Here is a 10,106-nt window from a genome sequence, read left to right as displayed (position 1 = left end):
TATATTCTGTTACTAATTCCAAAATTACTTAATCACTTATTATTTCATTATTTATTAATTAGGACTTAAAAAGTAATTATTAACTTTGTGTTGAAGTTTAAAAGCCCTCCAAAATCATATTTATCCCTTAAATTGTAGAGTCTTTCTACGTTAATGCTGTTCTGACAACATAATAACTTGAATTAATTAACAAGCTCACCAATCATATACAAGTACTTCGTGAATATACTTAACTGGCTAGAGGTGGCAGGTAAATTTATAATCTAATTTTAAACCTATACAAAACAATTAAATAAAACATGAGACTTCAACCATCAATCAACCAAAGTTAAGTACGGGGAAGCCGGCATAAAGTCCGCACTTAATTACACTATTTCAATCCCAATATCCGGCATAAAGTCCGCACTTAATTACACTATTTCAATCCCAATATGGCGCGCCTGTGTGTAAAACCTTCATTAATGTATCGTTGCATGAATAAACCCGTGGCTAATCCCTTGTTACTCAGTTTTCCCTCATTTATCCACTCGTGTTTGTCTATTAATTAAGTGTTTCCCTCACCCGAGAGGTTTCCCCACTTTCCCATGTTAAAGACAAGCGGAATACACAAATAGAATTGCTCTTAACCAAGCACACTGAGAATACAAGAATACCTCTCAACCTTTATTTATCTCATCAACAAAGGATTACACAACGTGTGCTATGCACAGAATTCGCATGCTACACAAACAAGTTTACATACGTTATTTCCTCTCTATGCATTCTATTCTCTATGTATTCTCCCTATACAACAAAGAATTACCATCACCATTTATAGCAAAGTATGTGAGCTGCAGGGCACCCTTATGATCCCCATATTTCAGGACATAATAGGCACTTACTCCCCCATAATCTCCATGATCATTTGTGGCTCACCCATATCCCTATTTCTAGGATATAGTGGAGAACTTCCTCCCCCATGTGCTTCATGATTTCAGCAACTTGGAAACACCCCAGTTATGCTCCCACTTTCTGCATGCTTGCCTAGCAGCTCCATTTGCCAGCTCTAGCTTCATCTGCTGCTAAATCACACACATGCCTTGGACAGTCCTTCGTCCAAGTTTTAAATCTTGCCAAGTCAAGCCCCTGACTTGCGCAAGCTCTTGTGCACTGCTGAGTGCGCACCCTAGGTAATAGGTCGCCAAATCCTGCGATGCCAAATCCACATCTGCGTGCAGACCCCCATGTCTGCGCTGCCGAATGCACATCTTTGTGCAGGCTGCCCAATCTTGCACTGCCCAATTCGCTTCTGCGTGCAGGCCCCAATCTTGCATTGCCAAATTCGCTTCTGCGTGCAGGCCCCAATTCCTGCGCTGCCGAATTCGCATCTGCGTGCAGGCCCCAATTCCTTCGCTGCCGAATTCGCAACTGCGTGCAAGCCCCAATGTCTGCACTGCCGCATTCGCATCTGCGTGCAAGCTAGCCAAATCTTGCGCTGCCGAATTCCCATCTGCGCGCAGGCTCCCAGTGTCTGCGCTGCTGAATTCCTTAACAGCCCCAATTCTCGTCCGCCCATATCCCAGACGAGTTTTCCTGTCTAGCTTGGACATTCCATCGCCAAGCCCATAGACCTCACCAATATGTGCTGCCGCATTCCTCGACAGCCCCAGTTCTCGCCAGCTTATGCCCCTGACGCGTTTTCCTTGTCTGGCTTGAACATTCCATCGCCAAGCCTATGTTTGTCAACATCCTGCGCTGCCCCGCATTTCTCGACAGCCCCAGTTCTCGCCAGCCTATGCCACTGACGAGTCTTCCATTCTGGCTTGGACATTCCATCGTCAAGCCCAGCAATCTGTGCTGCCGATGTTCCTTTTGACAAACTTATAGCCGCATAAATCTACACTGCTAATTTATCTCATCGTTGGCATGGCTGCCAGCACCCTTAGGCCTGGTATTGGACAGCATGCCTTAGGTGTGCACCCCGTGCACATTTAACACTGTAACACCACACTTGTATCTTGTTTAGCACAGTTCATGAGTAGTTTCCTACCATTAATTATCACAATCTCAATTCCCTCGTAATGACAATGTAGTGTGTAAAACCTTGAAATCTTTAATTTAGCTGGGTTAGAGTATATATCAGAATTTAAATATAATTATGATCCGAGTATTATCGTCTTTTTTTCTTTGAGGATGCAAACAGGTTGGTGTGCAACTCATCCTCAACGGAGCGTGGAGATTTCTTGTGTTGAAGAACATGTTGATCGTTTAAGAAGAAGATATCAAGGGGAGTGGCAATTAGTACTGACATTATATATGTTCCATTTATATGTTGAATGAGAAAAATGTCTCGAGACTTTTCTTCATAATTTCAATAAGTAAAATTGTCATGTCAAAATATCCTTGACAATGAAAAATAAAGGGAGAAAGCACGCACGATCCACTTAGCATGCATTAGACCATGCTAATAAATTGTCTACATAGCATTCTAATCCCAAACAATACTAGTTTTTATTATCCAAGTGGTTTCACCTTTCATGTATAGATCTAGATAGATAGATAATCCATAGATATTGATCACCATGACCACGAGCTTTAGATGATAAATATATCTCAAGAGCTCTGAAAGCTCTGCTGAGATGAGGCTGAAACAGTAGGAGAAGAAACTTCAAAAATGCTTTCACTTTTTGCATTATTTGAAGAGGATATATGCAGCCTCTTTTTCGGTGGTGAAGGTGTCTCTTCGAAAAGGCACTCATTTTCTGCTTTATTCGAAGAGGATACATGCAGCCTCTTCTTTGGTGTTGCTGGCACTAGTTCTTCAAAAGCTCCGATGGAGAGTATCTTCTTGATATATTCAAGTCTCTCTTTGACGGTGGAGACCATTGTTGGTTGAGAATTTGAAGCCACGCCTGAGATCGGGTATCCTGGAGATACTTCTTGGAACTCAACTAGTTCTTGCTCATCTGCCTCTTTACTTTCTGGAGGAGCCATAAGACAGGGCTGAAGATCATAATAATAGTCTTTAAGGGTATTGCTCTTCTCGAACATTTCTTGACCTTGTAAGCACCCGAAGCTAATAAATGGAGAGAAGCTGCCAAAACTGCTGCAAAGACTCTCTCCATTTTGTTGCGTGTTACTTTTCTGGCGAACTCGGCATAAAACCCAATCATCCAACTAGAGAAGAAGACACTAAGAGTCAGTCTGCAAGAGTTTTGTGGTAAAAACGAATAATTTTAAAATAAAAGATGAAAATAGAGGCTGTTGTATATTATTGTATTCATTTTTCAATGAACTGAACTACAGAAGGTAAAAATGATTAGTACACATGCGCTTCTACACATTGATTATGAGAAGTCATCTTGTTGCCATAATGTTAGCGTAGGAAAAATAATTTCCACTTCTTTGATATCTATTTATTATTGTCTTTAATTTAGAAGTTTCATCATACGAAGAAGCGGTTATATTATACAGTTCCATGTACCTATGTATGATACTGTTTCGACTCCATACTCTCACAACTAACAATACTCCTTGTTTTTTGTTCACAGGTATTATCTTAAAGAACAGCTTACAAGACTTACTCGCATCGACCCCCTGAGCCTATGCAGATGATGGGTATCATCAAGAAGCCTGTACTCAAGCATCAACCAACTTGTTTTCGTGCCTTTTGGAGGCCGGCCCTTGTAAAATACTAGAGCTTTCTTCACGCCAAGGCACTGTGATCCGTTGGAGGTGAGGATTGGTTTATCGGTTCCTGTTGCTTTCCAGTAACCTGATCCTGCTGCTCTGTTTGGACGGACACCATTTGGATATTTCCTATCTCTAGGACTGAAGAAAAACCACTCATTCTCCCCAAACAATGCTTTTCCTGACAGGAAAACAGAACAACAATGAGTGAAGAGAATAATGCTTCAAGATATCTCAAAAAAAAAGCAAGAAACATTTCCTTTTTTTGTTTTGAAAAAAAGACAAACATGAAAATCCCTATCTTTTATTACGAGTTAAGAGCGTATATGTACTGCTTGGTGACAGAAAAGCATATATTTTGTTGTGTAAGAAATTAATTGAGAAGAATGAATTAAGCACCTGGAAGGTCCCACGGATTGAACTTGTAGATATCCACGTCTGCTATTATAGAAACTTCCGGATATGAAGAAGATGAGACCTTCTTCTTCAGATAATGGATGATAAGCTCCTGGTCTGTTGGATGAAACCTGAATCCTGGAGGGAGCTCAGGACTGGACATGTTCATTCTCTCCATTGCCAGATAGCAGAGGATACTTCGAAGCTCTCCTCTTTTCTTTTTTTTATAATGGTAAAGGATTATCTTGGAGACATCATCTCAACAACAATTGTTGCTATATGATTGTTGGTTTCTGAAGTCGTCGGATATGTTATTTTCTGTTTGGTAATTTACTTTGTAACTATTTTTGCGACTAGTAATTCATTCTATGATGCATCACAGGATTTAATAATACATTATGTCAACATTCTTTGTCTATTCCTTTTGAGAAATTGAGTATCTCAATACTGTGCAAGTATCTATGCAAATAGTTTCTTTCACGATAACGTGCCTTTCTTGCGTGAGTTATTCCTTCCTCTGTTAGGTTAAGGCAAGCTTTGTTTTCATCGATATACAATTAATTATTTGCCAAACAGAACCTCTGGATAAATTTTGTAATAACAGCCTAATATAGTCGTGCTCATTGGCTGCATGGAGATCAGGTACCTCCATTTTGCGATATATAAATTCAGAAGATTATACTGTGCAAGTAAGATTTTGTATGTATATAAACTGTACAGGAACTATTCGGACTCCAAAAGCAATGCTTTTCATGGCACCCCATGAAGGGAATGGCAAGTTGAGAGAATCTTCGAGTGGAAGTATTGAGTGACATGTGTCAATGATAAAATATTATATAGAACTCTCAGGCTGAGCTATGTCCAATCAAAGGCTTTCACTTGTGTACAATGGCTAGATTTGTTTTGATTGGATGGTCGGCAAGTCTAATGGATTACAAGTAAACTTAAGCTATTTTGGATTTTATTTTTGTACAGCAATGGTTATGGTTACCTTTTAAAGATTTTATCTTTCTTTGTGGACATTTTCAACACTGCTGGGTATTATAGATTCATAAAATTGTCTCTCTGAACAGATTATGTTGGCATCTTTCCCAGAAACTTTGAGATGAGAACAAAAAAATCATGATTTTGAACCACAAACTACCAGCAACTGGAATTATGCTGAAAATGATTTCGGCAGGTACTGATATGCTTCAATTTCTTTTTGCTCTGGCATGCCTCAATTTCTCTTTTCGTTTTCTCCTTTCCCTTGTTATCCTGTAAGCTCTAAATGGTAAATTACCTTGACCTTATGAAGCTCGGCTAATCATTACTACTACATTAAATTTTGTGAAAAAGCTTGTCGAAAATTCTCAAATTAATGAACACTTTCAAGGGTTTCTAGCAAGTTTTAGTTGATGGATTGAATATTCATAAGGACTAATTTTGTTAAATCTGAAAATTTTTGGGGAGCACATGTAGTAGGCTTATAGTATCTCTTCCTCATACCGGTGAGTGTATAATGTTGGAATAGTAGTTAGTGAGGAAAACAGTAGCAGAAGAGACACAGAATGAAACACATCACATAAATATGAGACAAATCAGGGAATTATGCTATAATTTTTCCAAGGTCTTCGGAAAAATGGAACCATAGGCGGCACGGAATATAGCTATTCACATTATGTTCCAAGGGGCAAAGTAACTTCCTACTTACAGTAGTGATTGAGAATTGAGAAGATATAATCACCGGCAGTATATGGATTGAAACTGTCAAGATTCTCACCGGCAGTGATAGAAAGGCTAGAAGGATAAAAACAAAACTTTTTATGTGGGCTAAGCCTTCATTCTACTGATCTCTACGCCCTTTCCCCACTCTATGCATTGTTTCCTGCATGTCGCTTTGTTATCCAGCATGTTACTCTGTTGTCAAACATGTTACCTCGTGATACAGCATAGCATTGAGAACATCAATTACTTAACTTATTAGCAGGTCAATGTTACCTGCAATTCAATTTCCTGCAAAATTTGGAGTCATATAAATATAGTTAATTGCAATGATAGTTTATATTAACAAGGTTGATGCAAACAAATTTCTAAATGATGTTATGAATAGTACTTAGAAAGAGATAAACCAAGAATGTTTCATTGATAAAGTTTGCAAGTTTCACATTTTTAAAATTTTATATTTGTTTTAATAATTTTTTAATTGTATTGATTTTGTCACATGGGATACCATGGCGAACTATATGTTAAAAAAAAATAAAAATTATCATCTAGTTTTATGATAGCTAAAAACTTGATGTAGTTAGGTTTGTAGAGATTTGAGGTTTTAAGAAGTTATATAGGGATTTGTCACAAACAAATTATATAAATAGCCTAGTAGATACTTTCATGAATTGGTGGGACAAGTCTGGATCTAAGAGGAGACATAATCATGTCAGATCGAGATAACGATTTTAAATGGTGATAATAAAAGATCCAATAATTGGATCAAACTTAAATTTATCTAAGTGGTTTTATAGGCAATTTTCCCATGAAAAGCAAATATATCCCTTATCAAACCATTAGACCTCATGGAATTAGGAATTCGGCTTGAATGCTACTATTTTGCATAATTTAGTTATTTTCCCTAAATATTTTTGAAATTATTGTTTATTTTCAAATTTAGTGTTAATTCCCTTTATGTGTTACGATTCTAATTTTGTTTCCTAGTCTATATCAACTTTTTTAGCCTATAAAAGGCAGTGCTAATCTCTTTAAGAGGTAGACTTTTTTATATTGATATTTTATAAATAAAATAAAGTTTTAGAGTTCTCTATGTTTTCACCCTTATTTCATACATTTTTTGTCTTTTTATATTTGTTGTTGCGTTATTGTGCTTTCACCTACATCAATTGGTATTAGAGCCCAATGATTCCATGTTTATATTGCTATATATGTGTTGCAGTTTCGTGGATAATTGTTTGCTTGATATGTGTTACTAACAATCATGGTAAGAAGAGGTTGCAAAGTAGGGCGTGGTCAAAGGGGAATAAGAAGACTCCTTTTCATAAGAGAAATGTCTAGGAACTCGTCATGGAGGATAAGCAGAGGCAAATCACATATTTGACTCACAGGTTAGAAAAGAAAAGGAAAAGGGAACAAAGCTAGAAGAGTGATCATAGATCTCTAACCGATATTGAAAAACCATAAGCATGATTAGAGGAGGCAACCTCTTGATTAGGAAAACATCAGATCTAAAGATTTTGAATTTTGCATTAAAATACATGAATTCACATGAACTTTATAAATAGAAGAGTTCATAAATTGGAAGAATGACATGGAATGAATTTTTTGGTACAAAAAGGTTCCTTAACATGTACAAGTAAAGTTGATTGCAATTATATTAAAGGGTTGAGCTTCTACCCATTAGGGACAATTGAAGACAACACGAGATAGATAACGGAAGCTGATAATTGATGATTGGAAAATGATGAAAAAGAATTTAAGAAAGCACTTCCTTCCATTTGGCTATACTTAGACCTTGTACCAAAGGCTCCACATGCTGAAACACAAAGGTAAATATGTTAACAATTATATTAATGGATTTTATCAATTAATGGTTGAGAATGACTTGATAAAAATGAAAGAGTAGCTAGTGGCAAGATATCTATGTGGGTTACAATAGTCTATCTAGGATGTGTTGTGCCTACAACCTTTATGGATAGTTTTAAAGACATGTCAAAAGGCCTTACAAGTTGCTAGAGTTATAAACAATTTTTTTTGAATAGATTAGTACAATAGAGAAGGGTCTAATAATAATTTGAGACCAACCTCTCCCTAAAACAAGTATGCTCAGCAAAATCAATAGATAATTAGTCAGAGTTTTGATTTAGTTTTTAAGATTTGTTGTTGCAGTTGTGGAGAATTAAGACATCGGTCTAGTAAATATAGCAAAAGATAGAGTTGTCCAGGAAAGAATCTATTAAAAAAAAGCATGTGAATGGTGCGGTTGATCCTCTTTATGATTGTTTTGATAATAATAGAGAGATGTTTAATAGAGATGGCAATACCACGCTAGTTATTCAAAAGATCTTGATGTCACCCAAGGGTGATATATAACAAAATTTTTATGTTCTAACATCTTCCAAACAACTTGTATTATTAACGATAAGATATGCTTTTAATCATTGGTATTGGTAATTGTAAGAATGCAGTGTTAGCTAAAGTGGTAGAGAATTTGCATCTTAATACATAAAAATATTATATCCTTTATAAACTAAATTGGCTGAATAAAGATGACAAGTTGATTGTGAGCAAATGTTTTATCATTTTATTTTTCATATACAAGAGATATTTTGATAATGTTTGGTTTAACGTAATAGCTATGAACGCATGTCATATACTATTAGGTAGACTAAGACAATACGATAGGAATGTCATGTATAAAGAAAAACATAATGCGTAACCCTTAATATAAAAAAGGAAATGCATAATACTAACAACTATAAGGGAAGAGGTGATTGTTGAAGATAATGGAAAAAAATAAGTTGTTTTTATTTAGATTTGTGGAGAATAAGAAGAAAGAAAAGGAGAAAAAAGAGAAGACAGGGAATGAGGAGGTGGCGAGTTTGAACAAGAGGAATGAGGGTTTTATGTGAAAAAAATTATTCACGATCAGTCATGGTTCTTCTAAGATCAAGGGTGGTGTTTTGGGAATTGATTTATGACATGCTTTATAGGAGTTGATTACACGATAGATGTCTAGAAATGGTCAATACAATTGCCAACTCTATTTTTGTTATAACTTTGCTGTTATTTAGACTCTGTTGTAACTTAGATCTTGTTTCTGACTTGGTTTCTTACAATATTCAGCCATTCCAAGCTGTATTTTTTTCATTCATGGAATGTTAAAGGCTTAATTTACACCTTTCTTAGATCATAAGGCCCATTATTTCTATGTCATACTTTCAGCTGTAGTGGGATACTCAATATCGTTAGTTTGCTCATCAGATTAGGAGACCAATTTTGTCTTTCAGATTGCATTTAGATTTTTGCCTTCAAAATAATTTTACATGATTTTGATAAATGTGGCTCAAGATATGCCCATTTAAATCTATAGTGTGAAAGTAGAGAATCCTGCTATGAATAGGATTTCAGCCTAATTTTGTAGCTCTGATTAGAGGTCCATACAAACTCAGATTTCTATCTATAATACCTTCATGAAAAGCTTGATATGTTTACTTTAACTTTTATTCATCCCACATTTACATTTTGAAATTATAACACGAAGAAAAACATATCACAAGAAGCAAGGTCTGAAATATAAAATACAGAAATTCTTATGTTTTAGCAATTAATTCAAGCAATTAATTCACAAAGTGTTTTAGGCATGCCAAACTCATAAAAAATAACTTTCAATAAGCTCAAAATACATTAAAAAGAAAAGTGTAAATGGTATAGAAATATATGTATATTTTGCACTTATTACTAAATATGCTGCATAGACTGTCTCATATATATTTGTCTATTGGGTCATTAGGAGCCTGAAGAGCCTTGCATAGAATGACGATTACAATGATTAGTGTCCATCTCATAATAATTAAGGGGAGTATATTTTTTGCATTGCTTTTTGCATGGGCAAGGTAAAGATGTGAGTGATCTCTTGAGGAACTTCTATAAATATCATTCTGTCTAATCTTCTTTAAGTAGTGTAATCGTTTACAGGCTCTTAGTGCAGATGGTGGTCGTGACACTATGGAATTGTGTATTGTTGAGGGTATTAAGACTTGTTGGGATGGAAAGGTTTGATTTTTCCATTGGGTTGCCAACATGACCTAGGTAAAGAGATGTGCATGGTTAGTGAGTTGTTAAAGCTCTTGCTGGTAAAAGTGTCTGAGGTCACAAATGGCCTTGTCCCACGTCCTAGCCCAGGTGGTTAATGGTTATGTGTTATAGAATAACCTAGTAATGTCAAAAGCAAACCTTAGAAAGAAACTAATAACTTTTTGATCCGTTTTTCTGAGACAATGTCACTTATGATGTCTCAAAATCCAAGATATATAAATAAAATGTTATTTAGT

General features: G+C 36.0%; 1 protein-coding gene across 1 annotated transcript; it reads right to left on the bottom strand.

The window, feature by feature from the left end:
- Nucleotides 1–2,592: 2,592 nt before the first annotated feature.
- On the bottom strand, nt 2,593–4,426 carry LOC105128108 (protein FEZ-like). Its single transcript, XM_011029633.1, has 3 exons — nt 4,069–4,426; nt 3,564–3,850; nt 2,593–3,156 (listed from the first exon to the last, which is right to left on the bottom strand). The coding sequence occupies exons 1-3, from the start codon at nt 4,241–4,243 to the stop codon at nt 2,593–2,595; spliced, it is 1,026 nt and encodes a 341-aa protein (XP_011027935.1). The 5' UTR covers nt 4,244–4,426.
- Between the last annotated feature and the right edge of the window lie 5,680 nt (nt 4,427–10,106).

The sequence above is a fragment of the Populus euphratica genome, unplaced genomic scaffold (genome assembly GCF_000495115.2).
Source record: "Populus euphratica unplaced genomic scaffold, PopEup_1.0 scaffold15.1, whole genome shotgun sequence".
NCBI lineage: Eukaryota > Viridiplantae > Streptophyta > Magnoliopsida > Malpighiales > Salicaceae > Populus > Populus euphratica.
The sequence above is the reverse complement of the archived record's forward strand: the minus strand, read 5'-3'. Positions and strand labels throughout refer to the sequence as shown.

Bases quoted from the DNA above. Each gene is read 5' to 3' on its own strand.
- LOC105128108 (XM_011029633.1), bottom strand. From the start codon at position 4,243: ATGGAGAGAATGAACATGTCCAGTCCTGAGCTCCCTCCAGGATTCAGG. The intron at 3,851-4,068 runs GTGCTTAATTCA...TTTTCCTGTCAG, and splicing joins CAATCCGTGGGACCTTCCAG to GAAAAGCATTGTTTGGGGAG. The intron at 3,157-3,563 runs GTAAGTCTTGTA...CTTCTTCTCTAG, and splicing joins GGCTCAGGGGGTCGATGCGA to TTGGATGATTGGGTTTTATG.